We start from the raw sequence: 16,595 nt of genomic DNA on the forward strand, positions 1-16,595 counted from the left end.
GAGCTCATGCACTCATCATGGGTCAGATTTCTTCATGTAATATGTCACTGTCAGAAAACATGAAGCTTGGCCACATTCATCAGGCACAGCCTGTCACAACACTTGGAAGCGATTGTGCGATCCGGTCGTTTCAATTGTGCGGTGGAGCTTGCTCTTGCAAGAAGAGTCCACCCTTCGCATGGTATTCAAGTTACTCCGCAGCGCGTGAGTAAATCGGGTAAAAGGAAACAGACTGCTACGGAGCAACGAGACTGAACCCAAGAAGGTCACTGAGCAGCCACACAAACTATACAAAGTACCCTACCGCAGAGAGGAAGGCTGACTTCAAGAGACAGTGTGCACCAATGGTGCGGTCAATCACCACCAGAGCCAGCCAGAAGGGGCAGGGTAACACTGCAAAGACAGCACCCCGGAGGATCCTGCTCCAGGTGTTTGAGGCGTCACTAAACAAATGCCCCAGAGAATTCTGATCTGCCGCTGTGCAGTGCTCTTATCCTATTCTAACTTCTTTGCAAACTAGCCATAAAAACGTAGTATGGCAGGAATTCCATATGTGGCAAATTGATTTTATTTATATCTTGGCAAAGGAAGGAAGCTTTCTAATTTACAAAAAGTATTCCTGCTGGTGGTAAGTCAGAAATAAATCTAATCGTTTTGCCTAGCTCACCACCTCTACCCATTTTTAGCCAATCTTGAAAACGGCTGGTTTCAGGGCTATTTTGTGGCGCGATATCCATTCTTAGGCATGGAGTTTAAATTGGCATTTTCCTATGCCGCCTTATTCGTCATATTATTTTTCTCTTAATCATAGTGCTATGTGATCAGGTAGATCAAGACAAGTGCCTAGAGTTTCAATGCCCTGCTCGGTGGCATCTGAAAACTGATGTGGTCACAAAGAAAAGTTAGTACAACCACATTTCACCCACCTTGTGAGAACTTTATTGATGTCCCTTCCAGCATCACCCTTATCTTTTACATCATATTTATGTTCAATAAGGATGAGAAATAAAAGGATGCAAAAATAAGGTTTCCCAAACTCTGCACCCAGAATCAGGAAAAACACGTCAGCATGCTGGCATCATGAATTTAATTGCCTTTTTTAACAGCCATAACTGAACATAGCTGCAATGTTTGAATTGTTAAATAGGTTTAGAGCTGCCAGTTTTATATAATGATTATAAAACAAACAGGTTTTCATTCGGCAGCAACTGTTTTTACGTTAGGGGAGTGAGGGGGCAGTGGAAGCGGGTGAGGAATGGCTTTAAAAGTTTTGAAGACAACTGGGAATCTACCCCCAGGTAGCAAAAGAAAGAAATCCTGTATGCCCTCAACTATTATTAAGCTTCAATTTTTCTCATCAATTTGTGCTGCATTCCAATAATCTCTAGCTTAGTTTTTGATTTAGAATACTGACACGCTGACAAATCAAAGGGTATAGAAAGCTTTAAAAAAAGCCAACTTCTCAAACGATTCAGAAAATCCATAAATAGATGTATGAAGCGCTCAGTTTTTTATTTAGAATACTGGCATGCTAGAGCCAGTCCAGCTACAAAAAAAGAGTACAGAAAGCTTAAAGACAGGCCAACTTCAAAAAGGATTCACACGTAATCCATGAATGAGCGTATAAACCACGCCCACTGCACCAGCAACAACCACCTATACATTTTCCCTGAGCCTAATGCTACTAGTACGATTGCCCTCCCGGACCATTCTGAAAAGCGTACATTTTTGTTGCAGTAAGAAATTTGAGAAACTACAGCGTTTATTTAAAGCAATATGCTTACGAAGATACATAAAAACCATCAACCAAATGTGCTTTTTAAACTTCTTTCAGTAATTGATTAGCGCTGCCCTTGGTCTTCTAAAGATAGTTTTTAAAGGACATTCTCATTTCCAAACAAGCCATCTGTACTTCAAAAAGTTGCTCTTAATAATTGAATTACTGGTTAACTTAAATGACAGAAACGCTAAGTGTACTTTAATTGTAAAGTGACCCTGTACACAATCCACTGCCTTGATGCCACAGATTTTGACTGTCCATATAGATATTCCTGTTACAATAGCAAGAGGGTAAAAGTACTGCAGGATACCAAAATCTGGGGAACAATGCCTTCAGATCCCAACAGAACAAGGGAATCACCATTTGTTTGGCAGTAAAGTGCAAAGGTGGTCTTAAGACATAAAACCGTTTAAAACAAAACAAATTAAGATCAGAGATAAGAACGCCCAGAGTGGCCAGATATTCTGGTTTGCAGATGAGCTAAAAAGAAACACCAAAGTCAAAAGGGAAAGAGTGGTTTCTAGATAAACTCTTATTATATTTTCTAGTTAGCAAAACAAAAATAACCTGAACAAAAATAAAGTTCTAAACAGAAGGCCACAAGGTCAGCTTTTCTAGTGAACATTTGGTAACCAGATGAGTTGGCCACACAGATTTCTGGACCATGTAACAGTGGGTGGCCTGCTAACAGCAGCAGGGTTCACCAAAACCTCTTGGAGAGGAACGGGATCCCGAAAAAGGTGCAAAGCAAAAAACTGAATTCATCAGGGTGAGTGAACAAGAAAATAATTTGAAACATCAGGAAAGACTTACTACAGTTCCTGGACCGGATGTCTTGCTGACTCTTAAAATCAGGATAAAGCCCCAGGTTGTATTACATTAAAGGAAATGACATGGTTCGATCTGTTAAAGGGCACGACAGATTATGTACTGGGGCCAAATTCCATGCAAGGTGAGCACAATACGTGCAGTCAATGTACCACCCAAAAGAACAGACAGTCCCCATGTAAGGCAACAAATGAGTTTTTCGTTAACTGCATTTGTTGATTAAAATTTGAATATAGCTTTACACCTGATACTAACAATGACGCTATATAAATATGGGACAGAAACCATGCAACCAAATTTAAAGCCTTAACTATCCTTGATGCAGCTAGCAGTTTTCCTGGATTCTGAAGAAAAAAAAATAATGTTCCTAGTTTCATGAGAACATAACGTGAACCCGAGGAGAAAACGTCCTCCATTGGTCAGATCTCAATACCATACTCCCTCCATTTGTCAGGTCATCACAAAGACTCAAGATTTATTCCTGGCGTGATGCTCTGGGAGCAGCAGGTACTTTCGCCAGGTCGACTCACAGATAGGAAACGTTTGTGTTTTACAATATCTTAACAATTGCATTACTCAATATAATCTAAACACAGAAGTACTTTTTGGGATATTTTCTCAGCACAACAGCAATCAATTAGGTAATCACTTCCAGTTCTTGTGTGGAGGAGGACCCAATGGGATAAAATAGTTTGCCAATTTCACAAAGTTGCTGACGTTTAGAAAAACAGCATGTACAAATTTAGCAAAATTAGGTTTTACAAGTTAAAAAAACCTCAGAAAATGTATTCGAATTTTCAAGGAAAAAGGGTATTTTCTGGAAAAACCTCCCACAAATCTTTTTGCTGGCAGCAGTTTTACTTTCAAGTGAAGTAGACTGCCTGCTCGACAATCTGCTTAGTCTAATAGTGACATGTCCTTTTCTCTTCATTACATTGTGTCCCCTATACACTAATGCTATCAAACACCGCAAACCAATATCAAATTACAATTGGGTAGGGTGTTAAAAAAAAAAGTTTTGCAGACGGGTTAGAATAAGGAGTGGCAAACAGAAAATTGATACATTGTTCGCAAAAATAAAAACCAAAAGCCATTAACCATGTGAATTCACTCTGCCCATCTACTTTGAGAAAGAACCACAGATTTTAAAGGATGGAAAAAGGTGTTTGACAACCTTTTTTTAACTATATTCCCCGACTTTAAAGGCATGTGAGAGTACAACACCAATATCAAAAATACTTCCAAAGAACAGAGTACTGGGGGGAAATTAATTTGGAAGAATGATAACGTACGATTACTAAGATCAGAATGCACACATCCGTCTCATGGGGTGTGCACTGGACTACGCATGTTATTAAGCGAGTCCGTGAAATGATCACTCCCACATTTAATTCACGCATTTGATAAGTTTGTATATATTATTAGCATTTGAAAGTAACACAAAAAATAATTTGACATTTCACACCGTTTCACTAAGCAAGACGGGACTGAAACAATGAGGGAGAGTCCCAGGTGGATAGACAAAAGGTGGAGGACAAGTACAAATCCCACCTCCCACAACGCCCAACAAAGAAGCGGCATCTCACCCTCTCCGAGGGAATACACCTTGAAGCCAGACATTTTCTTGGACAGGATAGACTTGGGCAGGTTCAGGAGGGCAGGGTTGTAGACGGGGAAGTCATGGTAGTAATTCTCCAGGATCCATACCGCCACTCGCTGGATACTGTGTGAGGGAAACAGAGGGAAGGATGGAGGGGAAAACAAGGGTTAGGGGTACAATATCAACTGCAAACAAAGGAATGAAGGCTGCTGAGACACAAGGAACAAGCACATAAAGGGCAAACGTGGCACAGCACAGAGGGATATAATCAGATTTCCACAAATGCAATTTATGAAAGGATAAGCATCACTCAAAATCTCATAGCATCCTTCCAAAAATTTACATCCAGAAAATTAGCAGGTGGGAAACAGTGGTGTTCTTGCTTTTGTAGGAACAAAGGGAGGAAGGTGGGAATAGCTGAAAAGCAAGAAGCAAAACACAGGCATGTAACATAGCGCAGGATGCAGGTTGATATTTCACACACTGCAAGATGGCTGTCGAGGTGTCACCTGCATCAGTCTTGTTCCTGAGAAAAGGAAGACAGGACACAGAACCATCTAATAAATGTCTGTACATACAGATGGGTGCAGTAGTAGGCTTTAAATTACTGCTCGCCCACGCAGGAAAATCATTTTAAAGAAAACATGGAAATAACCTAATGTCATATGGGTAGCTTAATTCAAATGAGGACTGAAAAAAACATGGAGAGAATGGTCATAGAAGTGCCCTGAAGTAAGTAAAAGACATGACAGGTTCTCAACTTATCGAATTCGAGGTTCTATGGTTTCTTAACAGGTGATTTTGAATGGAGCATGAGGTTTTGGAGTTTCTGGAATTGAACAATAGCTCAACACGAGGGAAGGAACTATTCTAAAATATTGGCTTATTATTCTAAGACCACTGTCCCACTCTTTTTTTTTTTTTTACAGAGTTTTATATAGCGCGAACTAGACCCGAACTGAATCGGGTATCAGAGCGCTTTACATAGCACCAGTTACGTTACATGAGGACACGCATTCATTTTAGGCACGGGGAGATTAAGTTATTTGCCCAGAATCACAGGAGGTTTTTTGGCGTCCTTACCGAGACTCGAACCCAGATCCCCAGGTCCGAGGTCGAGCGCCCTAGCCGTTAGGCCAGCTCCTCTCCCCATCCCTCTTCTGGGAACTAAAATTGTAACTTTGTATTATATTCTGCAACCATAAACTTTTATTAGAACATTGGGAGCTCCACTGAAGACAATGAAGTGTTTCCGGACTAATAATGGCTGGTATAATCCCTCTGCTCCAACATTCCCACATTTGCCTTTCTTTTTCTTCCTTTTTAATTTAGAACAATTTACCCATAGTGGGTGAAATATTCCAACAGCCTTATAGACCTTCTGCGGAGAGTCATATCGGCTAATAGAAATCTACCTCATTACAGACCCTCAATAATCAATATAGCCCTTGGCAGAAGGTGGCTATAAGGATATATTAGAATGATGGAAAGTCCCACTGAACACAACGGAGCACTTAAAGGCCAATAATGGCCGGTACTGACCTTCTACATCAGCATTCCAATGTTTATATTGGTAATGTTAGCCTTCGTCAGTAGGATATACTGCTACACTACATTATCTTTGTAGTTGTCAATTAGACTCAAGGGTCCCCTCTTTGGAGGTTAGTACTTTTTCCTAATCAGCACCCTACAAGACATCTGCCTACAGCACCGGATTGATCCATGGGTTGGATCATCACTGAGGTCGATACACCTCTCTAAACAAAGAGAAGAGATGGGAGCCTGGGATCCCACTCAGAGCAAAGTTTACCAAAAGCTTTGCAATACCGCAGTAACGTTTTAATTCATTCATTTTCCATCAGAGCTCTTGAAAGAGAACAAATCCCATCTGCACATTTCTGACTCAAATGCCTTTCGAAGGAGGTAACAAACAATCTTCCTGCATCTGACTTTCTTTGTACCTCCCATAGGCTGGAGGGCAGCGGGCTCATGTGCATCCTATGGAATGCTTATCTCTTTTCCTGCAACCTACGTAAACTTAAGAATTCCCAATCCAGAAGCACATTGTCAGGAACAGCAGCATTTTGAAAGTTTGCACCACAGAGTCTGCCAACTTAAAAAATAGATGGTGGAGCAAACTGAGCCAGTTCGCTTGACAGGCAAATATAAATTACTTGATTAGATATTTTTCGCAATATGAAAAATGTATTTCTCCAAAGCTGATTAGGTGGTGTCAGGCAGAAGAAGGTGACTTGTTAACCTGAATATTATTTGATAGTAAATCTTGGGACTCAACCCAATATGTCAATTTAAATATGTCTGCGAGGGAATGACTGTTTAAGGTAAGGTTACCAGATTTCTTCTACATTGGGTGGCGAACAGTGGCACAGAGTCAGTGAAGTTTCTCAATAATGTGGAGTTCGGGCCCAAATAATACTGCAGTTGAATAAGAACATGTCTGAGACCTAGAACCCTGGTGGGGTTTAAAATGGCAATATGTAAGGCAAATAAAATGCAATTATTTTCATTTCACTGAATTTAAACAGAGGCCTCAGTTGATGCCAATATTTGAGTCAGTGTAAAAATCATCCCAATCTTAAATGCAAGGATAGTATTCATGAGATCAAAGGACATTTGTTGAAACATACCCTGAGATGGAGACTGGCTACACCACTGGAGCTCATGTCAGCTCGGAAGGAGATTGGCTTAGAGCGACAACCTGGCGGCCATGTTTTAGGTGGCTATGTGACCTCTAGCGAGCACAACCAAGTGCATCACTAGTCTACCATGGAGGACAATATCAAAACAAAGGTCAATTTTTACAAATCCAGAGAAGAAGGTTGCTCTCAGACTGCAAACCTGCCATGATAACCATCTTATACTATACAGCCAGCACATTAGGACGACAAACCGTCCATGTACCCAGGATAGCTAGACTGGGCTTGGCACTCTTATTTGTTGCTAAAAAGGTTTATGCAGGAGAATCTCAGTCTTTTGAGAGAAACTCCGCTATAAAAATTTGGTCCTGTTCTAGTACAATGTTTTTACTACTCCACAGCCTGTGTGGATTTTTAAACGTGCACTATATCTTCTCTAAAGCATAATAATAACTTTACTATGATTAATTATTTCAAGGAACTAGACAGTCTCTCTTTAGGTCAACGTACAATTGTTTTTCTGCTTATTGAATGCTGGTTTGATTATATGCATATTTTTATGTTTGGAAACTAATATGAACTAATAATTATACTTTTTTTTAAGTTAACCGTGTTAAAGCAAGTTGGGTGAAAAGCCTTGAAATTGAAAATGTGAAAATGTGCTTTCAGGGTCCGCACATATACAGCACACTACTGCAAAACGAACTGCCCTTTAGCACTTCCTGCACTGAGCCAAGGATAGGTAGGGTCCATGTGAGGAGAAAGGGTGAAAATATTTTTTTCCAGAGCATGTATTTGCCTCAGAGCACAAGCGATGGGGTGCGCAGGTGAGCAATGAGATGCCATGGCTGCAAGTCCCCATTTCTTACTTCGTCTTTGTTTTGGGATGTGGGTGGTTGGTACATCTCCATATTGCACTTAACTTTCAATCAGGAACACAATGGCAGGTGAGTATATACCACAAGTGTGTTTCTTCCAAACTTTTATCCCCAATTGATTTAGCTTTTTTAAAATACTGAAACTATTCTGCCACAATGGAAACAGCGAGCCAAGCATGTCATATCGAACAGATCTCTACTGGTAAAAAAGACTAGGTAGCGGAAGGTCACCAAGCAGTGCACATTCAGAAGTGCATTAGCTAAACTGTTTCCCTTGTTCTAAAAGATGCACAATCCATTTTTATGCAGCAAGGAGAAGCGGGAATCTGCTCTGCTGTACAAGACAGATGAATAGGTTCTCCAAGCAGAAGACATGGTGTATCGATCAACGCCCTTCAAAGCAACAGCGAGTGATTAGTCAAGGGTCCCTGAATGAACAAGCGCAGTGCATTAAGGATGCATCGGAGTGGACATAGATGGCAATCGTCTAACACAAGTCCCCCATGCCCCTGATTTACCTGAGGTGTCCGATGTTGTAGAATCTGCTGGCTCCATCTGTTGATCGAACCACCTTGATGGTGAACTGGGGCTGCAGCTGCCGGAGCTCCAGGAGCACTACAGCCAGGTAGTGCACAAACAGTAGCGCATCCACCAGGGACACTGCGTACTGCACAATTCCTTGGTAGTTCCGGTCCTTCGAGTCCAGGATGCGCACACCATAGAACAGCCAGTAGGAAATGACCAGGAGGAAGACCAGCACCATCAGCAGGGCCCTGAAGACAAACACCCGGGGGAAAAAGGCCTTGGGGCGGCGAAAGAAGAGCGCCCAGCTGCCGAAAAGCAGGATGAGGAGCTTGAAGGCCACCGAGATGAAGAGGCCTTCGCAGGCCGTGCCGCAGGGCTCTAGCTGATCACGCCACAGTATTTGAGGCAACAGCATGAAGGCGATCGGTGAAAGGAAGGACAGCAATGCCAGCGCCCCACCCAGGGCGACGCCCAGGTGCCGGGAGCAGTCCAAGTGAGCACTGTCCTCCATGTCCTTAGTGATGCGTGTAATGTCATCGTGAGAAATACTATGCTCCGAGGTACCAGTCACAACTGTTGTGGTTTCGCCCCAGTTATCATCCTGTTCAGACAAACAGAAGATATCAATGAATTGTCTTTTTCAAATCACAGTTGAACATCTGACATTTCACAACCAACAAACGAGAAGCACTGATTCCATATCCCTGAAGGACAACCAAAAATACTTACATCTGGCCCTGCACATACAGGTCCTGAAAAATGACTCTCTCAAGACAGTAGAAGATTGCTGTACTGAATCTGAATTTAGTGTGCCCAGTCAGACTTTTTCAATAGTTGCACTGCAATCTCACTTTGCCCTTATGAAGCAGCTGCCAACACTTTCTTTTGAAAATATCCTTTTTAATATATGTTACAATACATGAAAAATACTGCAACTCAAACAGTTTCTCGTGTACTTGACGGATTCATACCCCATATGTACAGTCACTAAACAATTGTATCTGAAACAGTTGTTCTGCCCAGACAGGACCACTGTTTTTTTAGGTCGAGCCTGGGCAGTGCATGCGCTGCTCTGCGAAGCATGCTGTATTCAGAGTATAGCCTTGAAGCCTCACCCACACTCCTTTCCTATTTGTCATTGGCTTGTGTCAATGTCCTTCGTAAATGCTGGCTTCTGATCCGTCAATAGGCTTGTTAGCCCCTCCTTAGTACCACATAGTCTTCATCTGAAACCTACCATGAGGACTAGCCCTTTTACTTCTATTGTTACATGGCATGTTTTATTTTGTCTGTAAGCACTATTTTCTTTAATGAGTTGCTCCTTCCGTAGGCACGCAATGCTTTCCTGCAACATTCATCATGCCATGCGCGCTTTTACTTTCCAAGCAGCCTGGAACAATGGCAGCCACTTCTTTGAAGTGAAATAGGTCACGCATTTACAAGAGATTGAGGTATTGCCATTGTAAATGAAAACAGATTATTAAAAGGCATTGTCATTTATAATACCAAGACTTCACACTCTCGCAAATGTGAGACCTAATGGATTGCAAATGCTTGTTGTACTATATTTTACCTAGGTCCTGAGGTTAACAGAGTTACCCTATTGATGTTTAAAAAGGTGGGTTTAGTAGGTACGGACTTAAGTGTATGGCACAATGTTAGTCAAGATTTGTCATACATAAAACCCCATATTTATCATACTCCACTCCCCCATCGCTATAAAGTACAGTTTTTGTCTACTGTCTTCCCTAAATAAAAACACTATATAGCTACAAATATAATCCAACGGTTTATACCTATTACAATTCAAGAGACATTTTACAAAGGTCCCCTCCATACGTTTATAGTGCTTTCCCCCACTACAATAAATATTTCTGTAACTAATGACCAATCAAGGCCTTGATCACCATAAGACCGGTCATCTTGGTGGTCGAAAAAGATATTTTTTGTTGATGTGACCTCAAACAGAGAACCACTATTATAAATACCCCTCAAATTAGCTTGTAGGTCTGCAAAATAGCTCTCCCACTTTATCCAATAAACATCTACCAACCCCAATGAGGGTTTTAAATCATACTTTTAAGAAAAAAACAACACTAAGTTACTTACCTGTAACAAGGACTGTAAAGCCAACAGACAAACATGGTTACGTTATTCTACAATCTTGTGGTTGAATCCACTTCGGTCTTTTGAAAATTCAAAAGCAACCTCTGAGGGTCACCAGAGGCGGTGTCTCCTTGCACCCAAAAGAATATCTTCCTATTTCCCTCCTCTTGGTCTATCCTTCAGCGCTAACTAGCATAGGTGGAAGCGGGAGTTAGATAATTACAATAAATTATAACAACTGGAACTGAGATGTCCTCATGACATGGAGCAATTTTGTAACCCTAGTCACCTACAGCTTCTAGTATAAAAGAGAGAAGTTCAAAGAAAAACCTAATTGTACAGGGCACGCCCGGAAGGGTGTGACTTGACCCTCCTATACAAAGAGCAGAAAAGTTGTAGTTAGAAAAATGTGAGTTATTCTGTCATGTAGTCAAGGTCAAACATCTGTAGACCAAGTGCTGAATCCTTGAGAAACAACAATTAGCCAAGCCTTGGAAATAAATGACAGCACCACATACAGTAACTAGGGCTAAAGAATTGTTAAAATGGGCTGCGGTGAAGCGCACGGCCGAAGCCACATAACGCAAGCGGGCAAAGCGACATGTAAGAATATCGACTTGGGATGAGGCATTGATCGCATTAGACCATACGAATGACAGGGCTCCCTGAAAAAACAACATCACACTGTAAGCCTTGGTACACCCTCTCCCTACCTTGGCATTGCCACAATTGTTTCCGTCTGCACACACACAACTCCGCAATGCAGCATACTAAAACACGATACCCACAAATCGTAGGGGCACATCTGCTTATCACTCGAATGGCTGGGATTTATGATTACAAAATAGTGAAGGGGACGCCCAGCACTGGTCGGAGTTGAAGAACAGCTTATTTGTAAGGTGATCACCACCACCTCCGAGACCATCAATGAAACAACTGAGGCAATCTGAGGCTTAGGATGGCTCTGTATGTTTTGTGAAACTGTGCTACAGGATATGACTGACAATATTCTTTTGTCGAATCAATGCAACCAGAACTGTTGTCAAATAAATAAAATTGTAAGAAAAGTAGTTTGAAAGAGGAGAATCACCTGCATACACACACTAGGACCTTGGGCGAGTCTTAAATAGTGGCTCTCTCGCAGACTACACTGGCGGTCTCACACATTGAGAGAAAAGAGATCCCATTTCACAGCATAAACCTTTCCAGCGTTTTGTACAGTGCCAACATGCCCAGCTTTGAAAAAAATCGAGCGATCTGCTAATTGCAGCTTTCCTTTGCTCCAAACATGATGGCAAAATTGTTAAAGGCATTTTAACTGCGCTTACAAATGCATGCCTGTTTTTGCTTTTAAACAGAGATCTCTCTAGTAACTTTGGCACAGATATTCGGAATTTGCTTTTGTGATTCAATTTTTCCAGGGAAACAATTTTGCTGGGGCTTTTGGCTCTTTGCATGCAGTTATTTTGTCTCTGCACTGTGCAAACGTTCTGCTCCAGTCAATGTGTTACACACAGCTGAATATGTCTACATGCATTTACTTCCCCATACATTCTGCATGGCCTACGCTTACTTCTCCAACTAATTCATAACACTGAAATGAGCTTTACTTTGTCTACCTTACTTTGTCCTACCACCGCTTCAGCCAGAATTCACAACCTTGAATTTTACCATAATGTTAACAGTATGCCTATTCTTATTTTTTTTTTGTTATTACATCGTAACTATCCTTTCGTCTCACAGAGTTGGGAAAATGTTAGTAGTAAATCCCTTGAGTTGACCCCTGGGTTGGGCGTAGAGGAAGCAACTCAGCGCCGTGAGGTGCACAGCGTCGCTAGTAACAAGGTTTTCTGTGCACAACTGGTTGTTTCGATCCCTCATTAAAGATGAGGAGGTCCAGACGATGGTTCCATGGATGCCAAACACCATCTTGAGCATGCTCATCATCAGCGCACTACTGAAGGACAGGAGACGGGCCCCTCATGTGGTGTTCCAGAAGATAGGCTCCAGAAATCTAAGCAGTGCTCTCACTGAATACGAGTGAGTGTGGTGTGTTGTTTGTTTTTGTCCTGAGGCGGAAGCCGGGACCTGTTTAATACTTTGCCGCTTGATTGGAAAGCTTACATTTGTTTTTAAACGCGCACTGAAAGATCGAATACTTTTAGGAAACTGCAAATTTTAAAACTTTTATTGCAATTGCTACTTACAATTGAGATCGCCGCTAAATTAGAGCGGATCCTGCCCCCCCCTCAAGAACTCGATTGAGCCTCCGGCTCACCTACCGCATTAGCATTTCCGGGCCCGCCATCTTGGGTGAGGAACACGAGCACACAGACCAGTGCTTGGCCCCTCCCACCCTCACGCCCTCGCCACTACATAATGGTGCCCTTTCCCAGGAGGCGCAGCGGACGGGCGCAGCGGTGGCACCGGCGGGGCGCTGAAGGCGCGCCAAAGGCAAGCCCGTCTGCGCCCGTCCGCGACCGGCCGGGACCAGGGGCCACGACCGCTGGTCAAAATAATTCCATCCACTACTCCTCCAGCACCTTACATCAATTCCGAGGCCGCCCCAATGACCACTGCCTCGCATCCTGGGATCCTACCACAAAACTCTTCAACTGCCAACACTGTACGTATCAAAGTTGCCCAACAAAACTCCCCCCCCTCATATCATATGTTCCTGGTGAACTGCAGGTCTCTGCCTAAACATGCTGCGGAGATGTCTCTGCTGATCTCTGACAAGTAACCGATGCCATATTTCTCACGGAGACATGGCTACAAACAGACTCTGAACCCGATGTCATTCAAGCACTCCCTGCAGGATATCAAATACTTCGGGCTGATCGTCCGTCAGGAAAAGGCGGCGGCATAGCTGTCATTTACAAGGATTGTTACACCTGCCGCACCTCTCCCACTAACCTATCCAGCTGCGAACACCTCACATTTTCGCTGGACTTCTCCCCCACATGTACCTTCTCAGGGACTCTCATTTATCGGCCACCCGGCACCCCGACCAACTTTATAAACCACCTCGCACCGGCGGTAGCTAGTGGAGTTTGCACCTCATCAAACTACACCTTATTAGGCGACCTTAATGTTCACCTGGATGACCCCCAGGACTCGGCAGCCGCCGAACTTCGCAATAATCTGGAGGCACGAGAACTCTCCCAGCGAGTACTGCAATCCACCCACTATAAAGGCCACCTACTGGACCCAATCTTTAGTAACTGTATCCATCTCACAGTTAGTCCACCCATCCCCCTCCCATGGACGGATCACTTTCTGATCCCATTCACCCCCCCCTCCCCGCTCCCAGGAGAGACCGCAAATGGTCACAACTTAATCCCAACCTGTGGGCAACCACATCGGAAACCTCTGTCCCAGAAAACAACCCGACCCGATTGTCAGTAATGACAACTTCAATAAATGGATCACCACTTCCCTAGATTCCATTATCCCATTCAAAGACATCAAACTCAAACAGAGACCAAAAAATGCACCGTGATACTCACAGGACCTGAAAGGGAGGAGCAGCAGAATTTTTCGGATGAGTCTTATAATGCCCATGCCCATGCAAAAATGCAAAAAATTAGAACGGAAATGGCGCACTGATTACTCACAAACCAGCAAAGATGAATATCGGGCAGCCATAAAACTCTATAAAAACGACATTAAAAAAAAACCTCAAGCAATCTTTTATGAAAATAAAATAAATGAAGCAGCATCTAAACCCAGGGAGATATTTCATATCGCGAAAAGCCTGCTCAAACTTCCCGACAAGTCACCAGACCCTCTAAATGCTCAAACTCGCTGTAATGAACAGGCCGACTACTTTTACAACAAAATAGCTACGATCTACTCCTCCTTTACCCTACCCCCTCACCCCCAAATAGAGCAGAAGGATACCAGACCATCCCCTCCTACCACCCTGGAAACCTTCCCACCACTGGAGCCTACCAGCCTGGAAACCATAATACTTCAGGTAAAGTCTGGATCTCCCAGTGACCCAGCCCCAGCTCAGCTTCTCAGAACAATCACCCCCACCATCCTACCTACCATCCTATATCTGATTAACAACTCTCTATCTTCTGGCCTTGTTCCCCCGCAGTGGAAACAGGCAACAGTCAGGGCTCTCCTGAAAAAAGGCAACCTAGATCAGATGAACCCAGGAAATTATCGCCCAATCTCCTTGCTGCCATGGATAACCACAATTGCAGAAAAACACGTTAATCAATCTCTCACAGAATTCCTGGAAGTAAATAACTTACTGGACACATCACAGACTGGGTTCCGTCCCATGCACGGAACACAAAGCGCGCTATTGGCGGTAATGGAAGGAGCTAGAACGATTGTGGATCAGGGCGGCACTGCGGCCATTATCTTATTGGACCTCAGTGCCGCCTTCGACACAGTGAATCATGGTATTTTGCTACACAGAATCTCAGAGCTAGGAATAACTTCCACAGCAGCGGCCTGGCTACAATCATTCCTATCAGAGAGCTCATTCTGAGTCTGTGAGGGCAATATCACCTCGCCCAGTAAACCACTCAGTTGTGGGGTCCCCCAGGGCTCGTCCCTAAGCCCCACACTGTTTAACATATACATGCGCCCCCTCGCTGAAATAGTCCGCCGTTTCGGCGTTCAAGTCGTGTCCTACGCGGATGACACGCAACTGGTGGTAACCCTGAATCATCCCTCCTCTCATCCTAGTGATCTAAGAGGTTGTAGGGATGCAGTATGTACCTGGATGAGCCAGTCCTACCTGAAACTGAACGGCGACAAAACAGAGCTAATGGTACTGGGTAATTCCCCACAGAATTCCATCAACTCTCTGTGGCCACCAGCACTAGGCCCGACACCTCCAGCCAAGAACACCATCAAGAGCCTAGGAATTTGGTTAGACAACGCACTAACTTTCAGCTACCAGGCAACCAAATTATCTGCCACCTGCATGGGCATTATAAGACTCATCCGAAAAATTCTGCCGCTCCTCCCTTTCAAGGCCAGACAGATCATGGTCCAGGGCCTGATCCTCTCCCGGCTGGACTCCGGGAATGCTCTTTATCTAGGAGCCCCCGAATCAACCCTGAAAAAACTCCAGGTGATCCAAAATTGCGCTGCCTGTACCCTCCTGCGCATTCCCCGCCGCCAATCTGTGAAATCCGAACTAAAAGTCCTTCACTGGCTCCCAGTAAGGGATAGAATAAATTTTAAAAGCATGTGTATCGCCCACCGTGCCTACTGGAGGAAAGGAGCAATCCTGAATCACACCCTGATCACCCCTTACCACCCCAACAGACAGCTGAGGTCGACCCATACCTTTCAAGTCATCAACCCCAGGTTCAAAAGAGAAAGGAGTGGAGGAAGAATGTTCTCAACAAACGTGGCAAGGCTCTGGAACTCCCTCCCAATCTCTATCCGCTCAGAACCTAACATTCTGCTCTTCCGGAAGAAATTAAAAACCTTTTTCTTCAGCAGATAATCTGACCCTGCCTCACGCACCTGTATTTTGCTAAGCGCTAGGACGCCTGCGGGTAGCTATCGCGCTATATAAAAACTATATCAAATCAAATATCAAAATCAAATCAGTCAAACATTTGGCTTCGGCAACAAGTTTCGAGAGATGCCTGATCTTAAATTATAATTGAGAAAAGAATAGGATAATTGGATCATTCACTGCACAGATTCCCTTCAACAAAATTTCCAACCAGCACCCAACCATAGGAACATCGGCCATGATAGGCACTGCAGGTAATGTAGATTTGCTGCAAGGGCACGGAGAAACGCAAGTAGGATGTGACAGGACTGAGACAGCAGGACCACTCACTGATATTGGGGAGCCTTGACATATTTAACACAGGAGCGTGTCCATTTCTGGCTCATCACAGCCCTAGTAGTCTACAAGCTGAGGGATATTGGTACAAAGGCAGAAAAGGGGAGTGAATCACATAGGAACACTATCCGCAGTATGATACATATATATGTCTAAACATATATTTTAAAAACAAAGCAGAACAATTGCTGTTTGGAAAATATCAGTGGGGCCATATCCTGTATAGACATCTTGCACAGAGTTTACCTATAAACTAAATGGGTAACCAATTCGGGCACTTCTCAACGAGAGGCCATGTCGAGGGCAGTATTTTAAAATCATTATTTGCTTCATTAGGTGCTGGTGGAGCTCTTTCTGGGCCAAGTAATTTGACGCAGCTTCTGCAGTTATA

The 16,595-nt window shown here is 43.4% G+C and overlaps 1 protein-coding gene across 1 annotated transcript in view; it reads right to left on the bottom strand.

Moving 5' to 3' along the window:
* VANGL2 (VANGL planar cell polarity protein 2) overlaps nucleotides 1-16,595 on the bottom strand; it is a 319,026-nt gene that overhangs the window by 65,261 nt on the left and 237,170 nt on the right. Inside the window, exons 5-6 of the mRNA XM_078670605.1 lie at nucleotides 8,262-8,869; nucleotides 4,195-4,331 (exon numbers count right to left, since the gene is read on the bottom strand). Of these exons, the coding sequence (XP_078526731.1) occupies nucleotides 4,195-4,331; nucleotides 8,262-8,869 (745 nt within the window). The remainder of the gene's footprint in view (nucleotides 1-4,194; nucleotides 4,332-8,261; nucleotides 8,870-16,595) is intronic.

Source organism: Lissotriton helveticus, chromosome 12, assembly GCF_964261635.1.
Source record: "Lissotriton helveticus chromosome 12, aLisHel1.1, whole genome shotgun sequence".
Taxonomy (NCBI): Eukaryota; Metazoa; Chordata; class Amphibia; order Caudata; family Salamandridae; genus Lissotriton; species Lissotriton helveticus.